Source organism: Corticium candelabrum, chromosome 12 (genome assembly GCF_963422355.1).
Source record: "Corticium candelabrum chromosome 12, ooCorCand1.1, whole genome shotgun sequence".
In the NCBI taxonomy this organism is placed as follows: domain Eukaryota; kingdom Metazoa; phylum Porifera; class Homoscleromorpha; order Homosclerophorida; family Plakinidae; genus Corticium; species Corticium candelabrum.
Window position 1 is genome coordinate 6477524 of NC_085096.1, and position 19271 is coordinate 6496794.

A 19271-nucleotide genomic window follows, 5' to 3' on the forward strand; every position below is an offset into this window, starting at 1 on the left:
TAGGTTTGTTTGTTTGTCTGTCTATCTGTTTTCCGTCTCATTTGAAAACAATAGTTGAAAATGCGCTATGCAGGTACACTATATGTAATACCTAGCGATTAGTTTTACACTAATCTAACCTGATCGTAAACATACGAAGTCATTGTTAGCCAGTAAAATCTTTCCTCAATCTTTTGTAGAGTTTTTCTTCTGCCAAAGTGTCCTCCATGAGGAGAGTCATGGCAACTCTTGAATACTTGCAGTTTTTGGTCCTCTGTAAAGAGAACCACTCCATGTTGGTTCTTTTTGGCACCAACATAAAACAGTTGATCTCCTAGTGGAAAAGATAAAATTTATATAAGTCAATATTTCCCACCTAGTAGAGTATTACACCAATAATTATGCAATTTAGAAATTTCAGTTATTAATTAATTAATTAATTAAACAATGAAAAATGTGCCGAATAAATTTTTAGATTAGTAGACAATGCAATAATGTTTAGTGAAAATAATTTAGATTCTAGATCTTACCTTCAAGAGCAAACGATTCTGGCACCTCCGTAATCGTCGCTTTTGGTCCTTAGTCCTGATACAATGATCGTACACTCCACTCCTTAGGTAAGCCTTCACGCAGGCAAGATGTTCTTCACGAGAAAGTGACATGCGGCGGACAGTTTTCTTACCGGAATTGGCGCGTAGCAATGGGCATGCGCATTGTCACAAAGCGGACAGTCGGAATTTGTTGCTACACCGGGACATAGATCAGAGTATACGGGATATTGGATGTAACTGTCATGGCGCTCCCCATTCCACGTAAGACTGTCTGTTGTTCTTCGCAATCTCGTTGCTACAATGATAAAATTTACAATCACACGGATGGTTGATGTGGTATTTGGTGTGAGGTACGATAGTTTCAGCGGGGTTGGGTGGATAGGGTGGAAGATATCATTCTTCCCGATTACCACCAAGTTTTGGGTTACTATCCTGTTTCGGAAGCACACCGCTTTCGATGTGTTTCTAGTGCTTTTTGCGTTGGATTATATTTAACGGAGGACTACGTAGCGTTCTAATGAACAGTAGTGGCGACTACGCTTTCTTGGCCGTGGTTAGCTGTACAGTAGGACCTCAAAGATACGAACACCTCGGGAAATTGGGTGTTCGTAATTGTGAAATGTTCATAAGTCTGAAGTTTGTAATATCGATGATTACATAACTTGTGAAAACAGGAGTACACTGTATGGCTAACAAAAAGGATAAGTACGTGAACTACAGTAACTGTGAGAGTGTAAGAACGAATTCAAGGGTTACTAAAATAACAATCCATTGTCTTTTGCTTCAAGGCAGAACCCCTTTTTTGTCCTGCAAGGTCCAGGAGCTCTCTCAAAAGCATGAGATTCATGGGGGTGGCTTCAGGCTGCTGCTCTAACCATTCCAAGCAGACACTAAAGCAATCAACAGCCTTTGTGTGGCTAATCTTAGCTACATCAGTGTGCTCAGCTTCATCTTCACTGTCCGATGGATCCTGGACCTGAACAGAGTCGATAATTTCTTCATCAGTCAGCGATTGAGACCCAGTTTCATCCTTGTCAGCAAGAAGCCATTGCTCCATTTCTTCCTCATTGATGCCCAACTGGGAACATACTTCAAAGGTAATTTCTTCTTCGGATTCACTGGCATCGATCCGAGAAGCATCACCCATACTACGACCACCAAACCCTAGCTTATTCCAAGCACGACAGAGAGAAACTTCAGGAATTTCGTTCCAAGATTTAGCACTCAGGTACACCGCATCTTTTATGGTCAGCTTTTTGCTGAAGGAAATGAAGGAGTCTTCACTCGATTCAGATTGAAGCAGCAGTTTTCTCATGAGCTCTCGTTTGTACCTGCGCTTCAGGTTCTCCAGCACTCCCTGATCCATAGGTTGAACCAGACTTGTGACATTGGGGGGCAGAAACATGCAACTCATTCCTTCAGAACTCAAAGCCTCTACTGAAGGGTGGGATGGTGCATTATCCATAATGAGAAGAGCTTGAAGTGGCAATGACTTTGATTTCAAGTAACGCTTCACCTCTGGTACAAAGTGCTTGAAAAACCAGTCCAAGAAAATTGATTGATCCATCCAGGCACTTTTTTGGCTATAATAATGGACTGGTAGAGATGACATGTTGACCCCTGAAAAACAGCGAGGCTTAGCGCTCTTGTGAATAAAGACCAGAGGGCTACGCATATCTCCACTGACATTGGCAGTTGCCATCAATGTTACCCGATCTTTAGGGGATTTGCAATTCTTTGCAGCCTTTTCAGAACCATCTGCCAGGGTTTTGTTCGGCAGCAGGCGCCAACACAGACCTGTCTCATCACAATTAAAGATCTGATGGATGGAAAGCTTATGATCTTCAATATATTTATGCAAAGACAGCTTGAATGCTTCAGCAGACTGAGGATTAGCTGAAAGAGACTCTCCCTGCATGCTTAGTTGACGAATACCATGCCTCTGCTTGAATCTATGAAGCCAACCAGTGCTAGCCTTGAAATCATCTGGTGACCGATCTGGATACATTTGCTGGTGCATCAGCCTGGCTTTCTCCATGACAACAACCCCACTCAGAGGAGTGCCTTTGTGCCGTTCTTGTGTGAACCAAAGGTGCATGGCCTTGTCAAATTGGTCATCATCAGCTCTCCTAACAATGCAACGCTTCTTAAAACTACTGCTGTCTTTAGCTTCAACGGCAAACTGAGTAATTTTGCTCCTAGATTTCTGTATATCAGTTACTGTGGATTTTCCAATGCTATATTCAGAAGCAATAGCTGTATTAGAAATACCTCTGTCCAGCTTCTCAAGAATCTCGATCTTTTGTTCAATAGATAAATTGACTCGCTTTCTCTTAGGCTTGTCCTTTGCCTCCATCTTGGATCAGCTACCACGTGGCTAGCGCTAGGCCACGCCTCAAAAGTGCGCGTGCGCGTGGCTACATTACGTGATCAAATTTTTGCAAGAGCGCGCGCTCGCGCTAGAGCATGCTGTTCGGTTGACCGGTCAGTTCGGTTGTCTGGTGTTCGTATCTTTGAGGTCCTACTGTATATTATACTACAGTGAGAGGCGGGTGCAGGATCGTAGAGCAAACGAAAGACACTTACTATAGGTGCCCTGCTCTATATACTCTACTGTAGTGTTCTGGTTGATGTATTGTTCTGCACACTCAACACAACTCAACACTCTAACTAACCCGTATATAGTACCCGTATATAGTACTACAATACTCTAATATACTACAACCCCTCCTTTTTCTCACTACTCTATTACTAACTCAAAGTAACTGTCTGTCAGTCAAGCCTACGATAAGCTGTAGTCTTTCAGGCGGACAGGTGGCTGTCTCTCTCTTCTTGGTCTTCCTTCTTTAGTTGTCTGTTTTGCCTGTTGAGTAGGGAAATGTTCGTCAAGGTCGTTAGTCGACTCTTTCTCTTGTACAGAGGGTGTTTGTCCTTCCTCGTATGGTCTCGTGTGAGAGATGTGTCGTCGGAGTGTCTTATTCCCGTTGGATATAACTACTTCTGCTCCGGCTCTGCTGATCACGTTATAAGGTTGCCATTCATAAGTGGTAGTCAATTTATTGGTCTTCTGCTGGCGTAACAGTACTTTGTCTCCTACTTTTATATCGTCGGTTTGTGCTTTTACTGCGATATCTCCATGTCTTTTCCCTTCCTCCTTCTTTCGCAAATCTTCATCTCGCATCTGTCCGTCGAAAACTGGGGTATCTTGTAACCCTAAAGTTGGCAGTTTGCATCGTACTTTCCTTTGAAAGAATGCGTCAGCTGGGCTGATTCCAGTTGTGGAATGTGGTGTGGTGCGGTATGCCATGAGGAAGATGTAAAGTTCTTGTCGCCAATCTTTACCTTCGACTTGTGCTGTCTGCATAGCGTGCAGCAAAGTGCGGTTCTGTCTTTCGACTTCTCCATTGGCTCTGGGCCATAATGGGGGGCTGGTGCTGTGCTCCACTCCATAGTCTTTGAGAAAACGTTCGAAGGAATGGTCCGTGAACTGTGAACCGTTGTCCGTTATCATGGTGTACGGAGCACCATATCTAGAGAACGTGGTCTTTAGCCTGGAGATAATGTCTGAAGCTCTAATTCGCTTCAACAGATCTACTTCGAAATATCGGCTGTAGTAATCCACTACTACTAAAAGATATTCACCAGTCGGTAAGGGACCAAGTATGTCAGCAGCAATCGTTATCCATGGACCTGTTGGGAGCTGTGTCCTTTTCATGGGAGGTGGGTGGGATGGCAATTGGGTAATTTGACAGGCGTGGCATGTTCTGCACATGCGTTCCATTTCGCGGTCGACGCCTGGCCACCATACTTTGGTTCGTAGTCGATCTTTGCACTTTGTAATCCCTTGGTGCCCCTCATGTGCTAATTGTAACACTTGGTTCCGAAGTTTAGTTGGAATCACTATTCTACAGTTTCGAAGAACGATATAACCAACAATGGTCAATTCGCCAAATACATGCTTGTAATTTGCCGGTACATTTGCTTGGTTTCCTTCTCGGATACTCCTTCGTAGTGACTGTAACTCACTGTCTTCTTTGGACGCTTCTTCAATTTGTCTCGGTGAGATCGACGAAGGTGCGGCTTCTCTTGCCACAAACTTGATGTATTCGTCATTCTCTCCACCTTGATCACGCAATGACAATCGTGACAAGGGGTCAGCAATATTGTACTTTCCTGGCGTGTAGATCACGTTGAAATCGTAGGGTTGGAGTCTAAGAACCCAACGTTCGATCCTCGCCGAAGGTTTGCTTCGAGGTCCATAAATAGTTTGAAGTGGTCTGTGATCTGTAATGAGATCAAATTTCCGACCTGCCAGATACAGATTAAATCTTTCACATGCCCAGACTAGGCCTAGCGCTTCCTTCTCTGTTTGAGAGTATCTGCGCTCTACATCAGTCAGACTTCTACTCGCATAACTGATAGGCTTCTTCATTCCATCTTGTTCCTGCCAGAGAACAGCTCCTAGTCCTACAGGACTTGCATCAGCTACGACACTGGTGTGTGCTGTTCTATCAAACACAGCAAGAGCGGTGGCATCGCGTAATCTATTCTTAATAGTTGCGAATGCTTCTGCTTCAGTCTTTGTCCACACGAAAGACTGGTTGGCTCTCGCACACTTCCGAAGAGGGTCTGCAATTGTTGCTAAGTCTGGTATGAACTTGGCACAAAAATTTACTATGCCGAGGAAAGATCGTACTTCCGTTGCTGTCTTAGGGTCTCGGGTTGCCATGATAGATGCTACTTTATCGTCTGCCGGTGATATACCCTCTTTGGATATCACATGTCCCATAAACTTGAGTTTATCCATATCAAAGTCACACTTTTCGGCATTGAGCGTCAATCCTCTGTCCCTGATCCGATCTAGGACAGCTCGTAGTCTCAGGTCATGTTCGGCTTTGCTAACTCCATGGACCAAGATATCATCGGAGATATTTGTGGTTCCCTCACAGCCTGACAGTGTCTGCTGGATGATACGTTGGTATGCCTCTGGGGCGGATGATACTCCGAACATCAATCTCTTGTATCGAAATAATCCTTTGTGGGTGACGAAGGTAGTTATTGGTCGTGATGTTTCATCCAGTTCGACCTGATGAAACCCCTTCTTAAGATCTAGTCGACTGAAGTGTTTGCTGTGCCTGAGCTCTTCCACTACTTCATCGACTGTGGGTATTGGGTGTCTCTCCCGGATGACGGCTTCATTGGCTCGTCTCATATCTACGCAAATTCGAACTTGGCCTCCCTTCTTGGGTATCACCACGACGGGACTGATCCAAGATGTCGGTCCTTGAACTTCCTCGATGACGTCTGCTTCCAGAAGATGATTTAACTCTGCTTCAACCTTGTCTCTCAAGCCAAATGGGATCCGTCTAGGTTGCTGAGCTACGGGGGTCACAGACTCGTCAATATGTATCTTCAATTGGAAGTCTTTCAACTTCCCTAATCCTGAGAAACAATCACTGTACTCCTCTATTAGTTCTTTTCGACCAAGCGTGTTGTCGTCTCGAACAGATCCTAACGTTAGGAGATGCAGCTCTGGTGCAGTCTGACGTCCCAGCAATGTTGGTCCTGAACAGCGTACAACAATAAATTGGGTTGTCATTTGTTTGCCTTCTGACGCTACTTCTGTGTCAAATCCCCCAACTACAGACAAGGGTCTGGTTGAACCATACGTGTAGAGGGTTTTCTTCACTTTGCATGATTTGTATTTCATCCCTTTGTGTTTCAACCGTGTGAACTCTTGTTGTGACATAATATTACTACAGGCTCCACTGTCTATGACAACTTGTGTATCAACTCCACCAATTCGAATAACAGCTGTAGCATGTTCGTGATTTACAGCGAACACATACTCTGAATCAGACTTACTCAAGCATTCCCCTTGTTTACATTGACTCTCTTCTGTCATGAGGACTTTACCAGTCTTCGAGCCGTTGCTCTTCGTCTTGCACATACGAGCATAATGTCCTTGCTTATGACACTTGTTGCATTCTACTTTCTTTGCTGGACATTTTGCGTCTGTTGGGCCGTGGCCTTCTAGTCCACATCGTGAGCACTGCTTCGCGTGTTGTGGCTTTTTCGCTTGTGGTTTGCCCTTACTTTTGGCTTGCCTGTCCTTCCATGTAGATTCTACTCGAAGGGTTCTCTCAGTGGAGGGTCCTGCATCTTGTTGACTCGAAATGTCTCTCTCTTGCGCGGCTACTGATTCTAGCGTACGTGCTAGGGATATTGCCTTTTCCAGAGTCAGGTCATTACCTTCCTCAAGCAGTTTTGAGCGGACTCTTGAACCATCACACTTCTCTATCAGTTGATCCAGAATGTTCTCATCCGAATCTGCAAAGCTGCACTTGGCGGCCTGCTGTCGGAGACGACTCACAAATCGATCAATCGCCTCTCCCTGTTGTTGCCGTATTTGTCTAAATCGGTAACGTTCATAGTATTTGTTGACTAGCGGTTGGAAATAGGTATCGAGTGACTGGATGGCAGATGCATAGGTATTCCCCGTGTCATCTAGAGTCTCAAAGATCGTTTGGACTCGCGGTCCAGCGGAATGCAGCAGGAGTGCTCTCTTCCGAGCGTCCTGGTTGATGCCTCGTCCGTCAAGGTAGTACTGAAAACTACGCTTCCATTTTTCCCAGTTTGCGCCTAGGTCAGACGTCGATTCGTCAGGAAATTGAAATCGCTCCACTGGAGGTATCTCCATTCGCCTATTTGGGACTGTTACAGAGCTCCGTAGGGGATATCAACGCGCACGTGGTCACCTCTTTGGGGGTCCTTGTGTACCTTACGCTCCAAACAGCGCACGGGCAGTGGTATCAAACGTACCTTTCAGGATGCCGGTCGATCCTTCTCCAATCTGGCCTATCCTCGTCGCCAGTTGTAGTGTTCTGGTTGATGTATTGTTCTGCACACTCAACACAACTCAACACTCTAACTAACCCGTATATAGTACCCGTATATAGTACTACAATACTCTAATATACTACATCTACGATACTGGAAGCACGTGATCACCTATCTAATTATAAGCTATTGTTCGCCCTCGCAGGGTTCTCCCCAGAAATTTGAGAAGGGATAGAGGGTTATCGTAAATTAGCGACCGGAAGTGGGAATGGCCATGCATTTATTTATTAACTTGTGATAGGAGTCCAATTCTCAGCAAGGTGCGGCAACAGAACAAGTTACACTATAGTCCTTACTTAAGTCAAGTTGACTACTATTAGTACAGTGTACTTGTATATAGAACAAACTGAAGTGATTAGCTAGAACTAGTTACTACAATATCTACTTTTTCACAACACTAAGTCTTCTATTCCTGGAACTAAAATATCTACTAGTACTACTTTTCTACACTAAGTCTTCTATTCCTCTACCCTGACCACAAGTCACATGCCCTATCATAGGGAAAGTCACTTGGTTCTGGTCCTTCTACTGATATCATCATGAGGTTCTGAAGAGTCATACTGCTAAGTCGGTTACGTAGATCAGTTTTGATTCGTTTTAAGGTTGAAAATTCCCTTTCGCAGTCCACTGTAGGCATTGGCAATAACAGCCCGATTGCTGCCAATCTTGACAGATTAGGAAGCATATCCTGCAGTTCCTCTTTCTTCTGCAGTAATGACATTATCTGATGAGTTGCCAGCTGCCGAAGTTCTTGATTGATAGCAACAATGCATATGAAAGTTCTTAGCTCTGACTTAGCAGCCTCAGAGTCAACTACATTGTGTGGCCCATAATATTCTGTGAGACGCGTTAGGGCATCTACACCATGACTTGCAGCATCCTGAACTGAAAAATTCAAAGGAATTTTAGCTGGGTCAAAGACACTGAATGCCTCTATTAGAGCAGCGTCAGGGAACCTTCCAGAAATGTGGTCAAGAAGAATTAAAAGGTATCTGTTGTACTCTTGTTGCTGAAATGCATCCTCTTCTGCAGAACTTGGCTGTTTGAAACCATGCTGCCTCAAGTCTGGAAGTACTGTAGACAGACTACTGAAATGTTGACCCGGGGTCATCAACAAAGACTCAATAGTTGCCATTGTCCCTTGCGCTTGAGGCTTAAAGGGAGGGTGACATGCAAAAATCGCTACCTATTTTATAACTTAGAAACGTTGCTTTGCCATTCAAATGAATGCATGAATTTTTTTAGAATTTTTAGCTAATGTTCTAAGGGCTAAAACGTAGGTTTTTTCGATGACCATTGACCACGCCTTCCGCCTTCCGATTAGTTTGAGGCGTGTACGTTGTGACATCACAAGTTGAACGGAAGTCGCGTAAGGCTTTTCCAGATGGAGGAAGAACATAGTCCAAGTCAATCTAGCATTGACTCTGCCAGCTTAGATTTGAGTTACAGCAGGTCGTCGTTGAATAGCAGTAGTTCCGACACATTTCAGGAGGAAATTATAGCTTCTGGAGGCATTGTAGAGCCTTACTAGTACGAGCCTGTGGAAAGCGAAAACCGCTCATCTTCTCACAGTCCGGCCAATGATGGCACGCAAAACGATGAAAGACTTCAGAATTTAGACTGGTAAGCATGATTGCAGTAGCTTTGTGATCGCTTTCCGCTTGTTTTTGCGAGTGTTTACACTTGACGTCTGTCGTCACGTGGCCGTACACCAGGAAACCAGAGAGTACAGGAATCGTTTGACAAGCTTATCTTTACCTTTAGTAGCCAATCATGATTCACTTATAGCAATATCATGTCTGGTCACGGCAGAAAAATGATGTATACCTTTTAGGGTCCTGATATACAGCTGCATGACGTCATACCTTTCACGTGCAACCTCGAGTACAAATAGTTGTGTTGAAATGAAGGTGCAGCTGTGGACAGTGCGAAGTTATGCCTACAGTAGATGAATGTGTGTGCTGTTGCGAGTATGACAACATTGAAAGGAAACTGGAAGAAAGTGTAACATCATGCAAGTGTATCACAGAGCACGAAGGATGTGAACCAGTCTGCCTGAATGTGTGGGTCCTTCAAACAGCGTACTTTCAATATCGGCAGGAGCATGGTCATGATGATGAAGATGAAACTCCACAGGAGTAAGTAGTTTTAGAATTTATTGTTGACTCCAAAACTTAGTACATGCATGCATGTGTAATTCTCTAATTTATAGGTACATTCGCACAAGTTGTTAGTCAGTAATCAAACTATCCTGTCACTCACCCCTGGAGACAGTTTTTGGCTTTACTTGAACTCTGACATTTACTGTGGATCTGCGTGGAATATCCTGTAGGCATACTGCCTGTACACCAATATCTGCATGAGTTGCACTCTTCTCACTCTCATTGTCTTCACTGTCTTGCCAAGTAGATTCCATTTCTGTTTCTCTTTCCACAGGTGCTTTGGAGTGCTGACAATTTCCTGTAGAAGCTGCAAAGTAAACGCATAAAAATCAGTCTAGACTGCAGCGAAGCCTCGCCGTTGTGTTCACACTTCAAGCCTAAGGCTACTAACCACACTTCTAGCAACACGCCTACTGCAAATCACACGTTGAGGTGCATTCACAATGCAACACTTCTATAAATTGTCAATACGACGTTACACAATAGCTACATACCCTAGCTCTTTGTCTCTTCTCATATGCTCCCCTCTTGCTTGTCAACTCACTCTCACCGCCAGTGGACGTTCGTTTCCGTGTTCGTTCCAAAGACATAGCTGACGATCCAGAGGCGCCTGTTCTCAAATTCGCTCTGACAAAATGCGTTGGAACGACGTCTGGCTTCAGGCGTGCTCGCCTGGCGATGCCAAACGATGAGGCCAAAAGATGATCGGTTTCAAAACAGTCCTCTGTAAAGTGGTCGCTGCATAGAACCGAATACCGTGAAGGCCCATTCCATTTGTCTCTAGTCCTCTGTACTGCTTCTGTCCATCGCTTTCGAAGAACTGGGTCTTGTGGGAAAGAAAACAAGCTGACTTGGTCGCCGTGTGAGTTAGAACAGCCAGCCGCAACACATCGCTTCACCATTGTAGACCTGATTTACTTCTGCGCGAGCAGTTTCCGTTCAACTTGTGATGTCACGACGGACACGCCTCAAAATTGCCGGAAGATGAAAGGCGGAGCCAAATAATAGCCAAAAGAACCCTCGTTTTAACCCTTAGAACATTAGCTAAAAATTCTAAAAAAATTCATGCATTCATTTGACTGTCAAAGCAACGTTTCTAAGTTATAAAATAGGTAGCGATTTTTGCATGTCACCCTCCCTTTAATCATAGAAAAATCTATATTTTTCCTCTGGAATGAACGAGACAGGTTGGCCAACGGTGGTAGAATGTCACAAAACATGTGTAGGCTAGCAACAAACCGGTAGCTCTTGATGAAACCAGCCAAACCAGATTCTTGAGCATTGTTTCGCTTCTCTGCCTCTCTTTCCAGGCTGGTCACAACAGATTTTAAACACCTGCGCAAATGATCGACTGCTTTTCATGAGAGAGCCAGCGGACATCATTTGCTTCAGTCAGTTTAAGCAATGGGTCATCAAGTAGATCTTGGAGGGATTTTAACCCAGCAGTTCTAACAGGCGAACGCTGGTAAAATTGGTAAAGTTGATTGAGGATGTCCTTGAATTTTTAGATATGGTGTTTCATTGGCTGTTTGGCCACAGGCCAAGGCCAAGCGATGTGCAATACAGTGAGTTGCCACTAAAAATGGCGCCTTTTCTCGCAGAAGCTTTGAAACCCCACCTCTATTTTCAAGCATCACTGATGCTCCATCACTGCCAAGGCCACACAGTCGGGTTTGCTGGTCAACTTTAAGTCCGATCATAGCTTACATGGAGCCTCTGTAATAGTTACAATTAGACCATTTTGGAGCTCCAGAATGCCCAGAAAACTGGTTTTTACGTCTCCATTACAAAAGTACCTGCCATAAGCAATTAACTGTTTGGTACAGACACGTCTGTAGTTTCATCAACGCAGAGGGAAAAGAATGGAGACATTTGCAGCTGCTGATATATCTCCATTGAGACATTTTTACCTAGAGCTCGTACTAATTGCATAGTACGCTCAGACGTGTAGCTAGCATTGCCACCAATATGCATGTCATTGAGGTATGTTGCTCCTAGAGATTTGCCCAAATCCAGGAGAGGCATAAAATTTGTAGTGTGAGCAATCTCTCTCTTGTTCAGCAAGTACATAGCCTTCAGTGCACCTATAAGCGCCTTTCTCTCTGCCGACACAACTTTCTCTAGTGCCATAGGAATACCGCCATCCTTTCCTGAGGACGCAAGCACGCACTCCATTTCCATCGCTGCCCTGTGGCTGTCACTCTCACAGTGTTTCTTCAGACTCTGCCTAACAAGAGTTTTACACTGCAGATCAACCCATGTAGCTCTCCTTGCTGCAACTCTTTTTGGCCGACGACTGTGCTTTCGGCGCAGTGAACAAAACATCTCATCCCCATTAGCACTGTCCACAACTTGCAGCCATGGAAAATCTTTTGCCCATTGGCTATCAGCACCGCTCTTTCGTCGCTTTGACGCCGATTCAGATTCTCTAGGGCCTTCAGACTCCTTGCAAAGAGCAGCTTTGTCACGCTCAAGGGCCACTGCAGTTGCTATCTACAACATACTTTATTAATTGGTAACTAGACTTCCTGAAACAAAACTGGAGGTCTGGGAACGGAACATTCTCGGATACCGTACCTGCTCATCAGAGTCTTTAGGTGAATTTGTAGGCGTCTGTTTCTGTGATGGTACATCTGCATATCGTTCAGATCTTGGGAGCACATTGGCTGATGTTGTCGGTACATGATCTGCATAACGAAATGTCTTCGGCGGTAATGATCTAGGCTCAAATGACGTTCTTTCACAACTAGGGACGGCGTTAGTTCTATGGACAGCAGTACGACTGAATAATTTCGACGGCCCCATAGTGATCTATGTAGATACAACTACTGTACACTTGTCCAAGAGACTGAAAGCTATGTACACCTGTCAAGCGTTTTTGTCACTTGACACTGGTGGCTTCAGCTTTCTTGTGGCTTTCGCTTCCTCATTATGCGTCTAAAGCTGGATTTACAATATGCAAACGCTTGAGCGTCGCGTCGCGTCGCGTCGCGTCACACGCATCGACCATTCACAATGTAAATTTTAGCGCGTCACAGATGTCGGTGCATGTATTCCTGAATGATCACTCGCGCTAGATTACCACGCGCGAAAATACCGCTACGCCCATTTTACCTCGTGTTCTAGAATGGATTCGGACGAAGAGGAGGAAACGCTACTGTTGTGTCTCTTGTTGCATCACCACCGCTGCAGAAAAGCAAAAAGAAGACCACGTCAAGTTTGGGTTCGTGAGATACATCAACGACGCACTGAGCAGGGAGAGTACCATCAACTTCTCCAAGAGATGCGGTTGCACGACTCTGACAGCCACTTTAGATATCTGAGGATGTCGAAGACTACATTTGACCAACTTTTGGCAAAAGTGGGGCCTTTGTTGGTTCGTCGTCGGTACAGCAGTGTCGTCCGACCATCAATATCCCCTGGCGAGAGACTGGCGTTGACCCTTCGCTATTTGGCAACGGGAAACTCGCAGATATCGCTTTCTTTCAGTTTCCGTGTTGGGGCGGCAACAGTATGCCAAATTGTTAGGGAGGCTTGCATTGCCATATGGAACGTTCTGATGGAAGAGTACGTGATGGCCCCTGCTACAGAAGACGACTGGAAGAGTATCAGTGCACAATTTTCTCAACTCTGGAATTTTCCAAACTGTCTTGGAGCAATAGACGGTAAACATGTGGTAATTCAGGCTCCTGATAGATCAGGTTCCACATACTACAACTACAAGGGGACTTATTCCATTGTTCTATTGGCAGTGTGTGATGCTCACTACAGATTTATTCTAGTAGATGTAGGAGATTCAGGTCGCCATAGTGATGGTGGTGTGTTTTCAAATTCAGCATTTGGCCAAGCAATTGAATTAGGTAGCTTGTCATTACCAGTAAGTAGGCTATTGCCTGGAACCAGCACAGAGGCTCCATTCGTGTTTGTTGGTGATGAGGCATTCTCTTTACGTACCAACATGTTGAGACCGTATCCAGGTAGGGGCCTAGATGAACGAACGGCTGTGTTTAATTACAGGTTAAGCAGAGCTAGGCGTGTGATTGAAAACACTTTTGGAATTTTGGCTGCACGTTGGAGGATATTTAGGCGACCCATCATTGCAGCACCAGACAATGCTGTCATATTTACAAAAGCAGCTATTGCCCTTCACAACTACCTACGAACCAATGAGTCTTCGGTGTATTGTCCCCCAGGCTTTACTGATGCTGAAGATGGTGCTGGTCACTTACTGAGAGGAAATTGGAGGCATGAAGTTGATGATAGTGGGTTGTCCAGAATTGGACAAATAGGAGGAAATCGGAGCAGTCGATCTGCAGCTGAAGTGAGAGACATGTACCGAGACTATTTTATGACACCAGAAGGAGAGGTCACCTGGCAGTACCACCATGTCAACCGCAAAGACTATTAACTAATAAATTAGTCTTGGTCATTACCTTTACCTACTCAATCAGTCTTTTGACTTGTATTGAGTAACCACCGGCTTTTATAAAAGCCAACAATAATATCAAAGAGATCATTACCTAGCCTGAATTTTGATTTGACCAATTAGTTACAATAATCAATTTCTTGCTAGTTACAATTATTAGTTACAACAATCAATTTCTTGCATACAATTAGTTATAATCCACTGGTTATCTAGCTGTAGGAGCTAGCACGTGACTAACAGTTTAGTCTAGAATATTCTATAATTAATATAGTATACTGAGTCTTGTTTTTTGGTAAGCTATCTAAACAATTTGTTCTAGATTGATAGTATATTTTTCCAGACTCCATATGGCAACAATAGTTAATGCTCCATATTTACCATACCTGAAAATGGGCTACGAATAGCACTTCCCAAGATAATATAATGAGCATATTAATTAAGAGTATGTAGGCACAGGCAGTGCCAAAGTACGTATGTGTTAAACATGACAATTGAAAGTTATTGACCTGTTGTTGTCGATTAATGAGTTTGTCAATCAGTCATGTAGCTAGCAGTCTGCAGTTTCTCTCTCTCTGATGTAGTTGGTGGCTTTTAAAAAAGCCGGTTTATAGACCACACATAGTGTAGTCGCTGGCCACGTATCACAGGATACTACACAGTGATGCACACAAGCATGGTTGGTGACCTATGGGGTGCTCTCTCTAAACAGAGAAAAGCCATCTCCTGACCCACCAAGCTCTACCTCTAACATCACTTGTTGAAGTCTGAGCTTTGCGAACGCCTTCTTCTCATAGGGAAATCTCCGTAGAGTAGCAGCTATCTGCCTACCGAACAAACCATCCTCATCGGAGTCGACATGAGCCCTCTTTGAGTCTAACGAGTTTAGCCTTTCTACAATTGAAGTCTCTAGCTCGTCTTCTGGTCCCTTACGACGTCTCTTTCTTTTGGTGGCAGGAGTGATGCTTAGTTGACGCGGTCCAGTCTCTACCTGACAAATGACCGAGCTGTTGTGTGCTTCATTGCTGCAGTAGGAAAAATTAGCCTGTGAAAGGAAGCAATATATCAAGTCGAAGTCCACACATTTACCTTTCATGATTGTCGACTGTCTCATCACTGTCATAGGGTTCACTCTCTGCTGGCTGGCTCTCTCCTGGCTGGTTCTCCTGTTGTTGACTCTCCTGTTGTTGACTTTCCTGTTGTTGACTCTCCTGTTGACTTTCCAGCAATGAAAAATTGCTGTCTGTTCTGTTTGTCAATACAATAGAGTTACTACTAGAGATACTGAGATTTGCAAGAAGTGCATGCATAAACCCACAGCAAATGCAGCGTAAACAGTAGTAGGTACAGTAAAAAGACACAGAAACAGTATAAACACCGGCGCGTACAAACAAAGGGCAACCATAGCTAGACATGCAGGTAAAGAAACAGACACAGATATCATGAAAGCAGACAAGCAGACTGACAGACCAACAGATCAACAGACAGATCCACTGACGGGCATGCAGCCACATCAAAGCAGACAGGCAGAGACACGAAAACAGACAAAAAAAGCAAAGAATAAATGGTACACGTGTACTAGTAATTACGTTCTGTGCTTCACGGAAATGTCCAGAAAAGTCATCACGGTGAAGAAAACCCACGAAGACGTTGCAGGTGGACCTCCGGTCCCGGACAAACGTTTCTTCTGAAGAAGTTTAACCTCCCTCACGTACTTGTCTCGGAGACTCTTCCATTTCTTTTGGCAGAGTTCTGCTGAGACACCCAACTCGCTGGCAATCCACTTCCAAGCGTTTTCTCGTGCACGCAGGTCCTTGTATACTTGGCAGTTGACCTTCCACAGGCAAGGACAGCTGCGTACACTCTCTATCAAGCGCTCAACGTCCAACATGTTCGTAGCCATTGCTCACGAAGCAACCACGTGCACTCCTACTTGGCTGTGATTGGTTAAAATCTTAATTGCCACTTCCGACGCGACGTGCTCCGACTTCCGGTTCGACGCTGAAATAGAACTCGGTTCTATTCGGATGCGTCGCGTCGCGTGCGTCGCGTCTGTCGAGCGTCGCGTCGCGTAGACCATTTACAATTTGAATTTGTACGACGCGACGCGACGCGACGCGACGCGACGCGACGCGACGCTCAAGCGTTTGCATATTGTAAATCCAGCTTAAGAGTACGTAAGGTTAGCACACTACCTTTCTCTATCCTGCAATGCATGTATTGTAAGTGCAATCTTGCCCTATTTTCGCGTCTTCCTTTGCCTAGTACAGACTTCACTTCAACTTCGAAAACTAGCCTAAGCTCTAGACATTACTAAGACGTATCGGCCGATACGTCTTGATTGCTCATTCCTGAGGTAAGGGGTATCGGGCCGATACGCCTTTAATGGCCTGGAGAGAACCCTGCTTCGCATTATCAGTTTATTCTAAGATGGCGCATCTCTCCCGTATGTAGACCTTGTAAAATTCACTATAAATCTATCTCTGCAGCTCCGGACCTGCCAGTTCGTACGCTGGTAGTTGTCGACGACACCCGTCTATAGGCCATCATAAAAGTTTGTTATCAACGATTATAGGTGGTCTCTATTAGGACCCTCCTCCTCCAACATCAAAGATCCAGCGCAAAGCCTAGACTACAGCAATACGGCCACGCAAACGCAATGAGAACATGGAGCGGACTACACTCTACACGGCTATAAACATTACTTACCTATAAAACGAAGAAACACAAATATAAAGCCACAGATGCAGTAGTAGCCATTCTGGCCACATCTACTCTTTGTATGTAAAATCTAGACATCTAGCTAAAAATGACTGTACATATCTACCTACTATTCCTTTTTTGTGAAACACGTAAAATCCGATTTAGCTACTTTCTTACTAGATGCAAATTCTCGGCAGGACATCGATAATTTAGTTTTATTATGATACAATAAGAAGCAATTGCGGCCTGAACACAAACATAAGTACACACCACACTCCTTGCAAAAGCTCCGCACCATGGTCTCCTGCCTTTGAAAATGACAATATATACATCTAAACAAATACAAGTTAAGAAGACGTCGTATTACTAAACATAGCACATGTATCTGCCCTCACCGATAACGGTGTTGTTCAAACATGGGAGTGTGGTGCGTGGGAAGGATATAGGATCCAGCAGAGGCGGCGACTGGGTCTTGTGGTCGACCTCCTCTGCTGTGATGATGTTGATGAGCTTTCTGTTCGGCAGCGACCAGTTCTTTGACCAGTAGTTCTTGAAAGTCAAGATGTTTCATCTACAACATGAATAACTAGTTATACATAAGTAAGAAGTCATAGCTATGACACTTACTTTCGGATTGGTGGTAACTTTGTACAGGTGCCATGCATTCATTGCCACGGTCTCGAGGAAGTTGTACAAAAAGACGTTTGGCCAACAGAAGACCTTCCTCAAGACCGGGTAGGCACCTGCCATCTGGTCAAAGATGTCGGCACCACCCATGTACTTATTGTACTCTGGGACGACCGGTGGGCAAGAAAACTCCCTTGCCTTTCCTAAACCAAAGTTAGAAAATTCAATTTACAGTACTGTTAAATTTTCAAGCTACTTACCACTGCCTTTGCTCTTCTCTTCACAGTCAACTTTTGTGTTGACCCGTGATGATGAGTGAGCAAAAGGCAGTGATACTGTGGTCGACCCAGACTAAGTACAGGCAATGGCCGTCACGTGCCTAACTCCAATTGCCTTGTTTTCCTTTTTCAAGATTGGCCCACCAATTTGCGGTGGTAAACCGGAGCGTCCTCGGTGCATTGTTTCAGCAGCATACACTTCTTTTTCCGTGAGCTGGCGAAATAGTTTACCTATGAGGAAACACACAATGCCTACTAACATCAATGCACTCAAAATACAAACCATACCTGAAGTGTAGTAATTATCAACATATAGATGGTAACCCAGCCCAAGGACAGGCAATGGAAGGTTGCTGCTGGCAGGAGGCTCCAGGAGCTCATATAATACTACCCGTTGAGTGTGGCCCTCTTCCGGAACGCCCTGGGAGCCTACATAAACGTCAAAGTCAATGACGTAACCGGCTCCACCGGCAGAGGATGAGTCTGATGTTGCCAAGACCCAAAGCTTGAAGCCCCACTTGATGGGTTTGTTGGGCATATATTGCCGCATGCCGGACCTTCCTAAAATAGAACTGCATTACAATCAGACATATTCATGTACATTAAATCTATTTAACCTTTAAAACGAAGCATTCGCTCGTCGATTGCAAGTTTCTGTCCGGTTTGGTAATACATGCGGCAAGCACGCCTCATTCTATCATCACATACATATACCCAGATTGTTCACACTACAAGCTGGCACGTCTTCATTCCTGCTTTAGCACTGGTCTGATTTTGAAAAGCCGGTCTGGTGCTGGTTTAGTGGCACGCTGCTCCCCTAGACTGGGGTTGGGTGCCCCCTGGCCCTCAGCACGAGGGCCAACTGGTTCTTCTCCTTCCTGTACCCCAGTGCTGGGGCTAGGGACCGGCTCGGTGAGGCGTGCTGTGTCCTCTGCCCCGATCTCCTGGGACGACGGTTTTTTCTTTGGAATGATAAATTCATTCATCTAGGCAAGAAAGAGCCCGTAATATTTTCTATTTCACAAAAATTGTTTATCTAACCTTCAATGCACGAGAGATTGCATTAAACCGCCGTCCCGACATTGTTTGCTTGTATAAGTCATGGCCCAAGAATTCACTTTGGAACCAGTAATGAGAGATCTGGGGCAAACGGACTAATCCCATGCCCAACAAAAGCTCAAGATTACGAAACAATACCTCTCCTCTTCGGAAGCTTCGCTTTCGTTCTCCGAAGTTACCTCGTCGCGTGCTTGGTTGTCAAAGATAGCCTGCAGAGGATCGTCCAATTCCGAGTCGCCGTCTCGATGTTCAAGGAAGGCTAGACTCGCCAAGTCAACTTCCTCATCTCCCGAAAGGAGGAAGAGGTCGAGGTCGACAAAATCCGAACGTTTTGGAGCTTTCGATACTCGCCCAGAACGCCGTACAGAATCCGATGCCATTTTCACACGATGACAGAAAAATGCAAATGAGCCAGGGCGATGTCCTCTATGATTGGTTGAATGTAGTTGTTAAGTTTGAAGCCCGTACAACGGCCCCTACTGTTTTTAATCTATTTTTAGATTCTCGGTCCGCTTGGACTGGATTGACGTCATCCTTAGCGCACTTGGTCTGTGCTTTGTAACCTACACTAGATAAGCGTTCGAAAGAC

General features: G+C 44.7%; 5 protein-coding genes across 7 annotated transcripts; 1 reads left to right on the top strand and 4 right to left on the bottom strand.

Annotated features, from left to right (window-relative positions):
* Window positions 1-1102: 1102 nt before the first annotated feature.
* LOC134187952 (jerky protein homolog-like) lies at window positions 1103-2984 on the bottom strand. 2 transcript variants are annotated; one of them, XM_062656134.1, is made up of 2 exons: window positions 2802-2898; window positions 1103-2659 (listed from the first exon to the last, which is right to left on the bottom strand). In XM_062656134.1, the coding sequence occupies exon 2, from the start codon at window positions 2626-2628 to the stop codon at window positions 1276-1278; it is 1353 nt and encodes a 450-aa protein (XP_062512118.1). In that variant the 5' UTR covers window positions 2629-2659; window positions 2802-2898; the 3' UTR covers window positions 1103-1275. The 2 variants fall into 2 exon arrangements, with proteins under 2 accessions (XP_062512118.1, XP_062512117.1); XM_062656133.1 differs by having other exon boundaries at window positions 1103-2984.
* A 196-nt stretch (window positions 2985-3180) lies between these two features.
* LOC134187668 (uncharacterized protein K02A2.6-like) lies at window positions 3181-7387 on the bottom strand. Its single transcript, XM_062655821.1, has one exon. The coding sequence runs from the start codon at window positions 7228-7230 to the stop codon at window positions 3313-3315; it is 3918 nt and encodes a 1305-aa protein (XP_062511805.1). The 5' UTR covers window positions 7231-7387; the 3' UTR covers window positions 3181-3312.
* A 2216-nt stretch (window positions 7388-9603) lies between these two features.
* On the bottom strand, window positions 9604-10494 carry LOC134187670 (THAP domain-containing protein 10-like). Its single transcript, XM_062655822.1, has 2 exons — window positions 10087-10494; window positions 9604-9899 (listed from the first exon to the last, which is right to left on the bottom strand). The coding sequence occupies exons 1-2, from the start codon at window positions 10492-10494 to the stop codon at window positions 9732-9734; spliced, it is 576 nt and encodes a 191-aa protein (XP_062511806.1). The 3' UTR covers window positions 9604-9731.
* Window positions 10495-12867: 2373 nt separating this feature from the next.
* On the top strand, window positions 12868-14000 carry LOC134187671 (uncharacterized). The gene has a single exon (XM_062655823.1). It carries the CDS (start codon window positions 12876-12878, stop codon window positions 13998-14000), a length of 1125 nt encoding a protein of 374 aa, XP_062511807.1. The 5' UTR covers window positions 12868-12875.
* A 326-nt stretch (window positions 14001-14326) lies between these two features.
* Window positions 14327-16007, bottom strand: LOC134188110 (transcription factor Adf-1-like). Of its 2 annotated transcripts, XM_062656302.1 has the most exons (4): window positions 15605-16007; window positions 15210-15263; window positions 15105-15179; window positions 14327-15040 (listed from the first exon to the last, which is right to left on the bottom strand). In XM_062656302.1, exons 1-4 carry the CDS (start codon window positions 15916-15918, stop codon window positions 14704-14706), a joined length of 780 nt encoding a protein of 259 aa, XP_062512286.1. In that variant the 5' UTR covers window positions 15919-16007; the 3' UTR covers window positions 14327-14703. The 2 variants fall into 2 exon arrangements, with proteins under 2 accessions (XP_062512286.1, XP_062512285.1); XM_062656301.1 differs by having other exon boundaries at window positions 15105-15263.
* Window positions 16008-19271: the final 3264 nt, after the last annotated feature.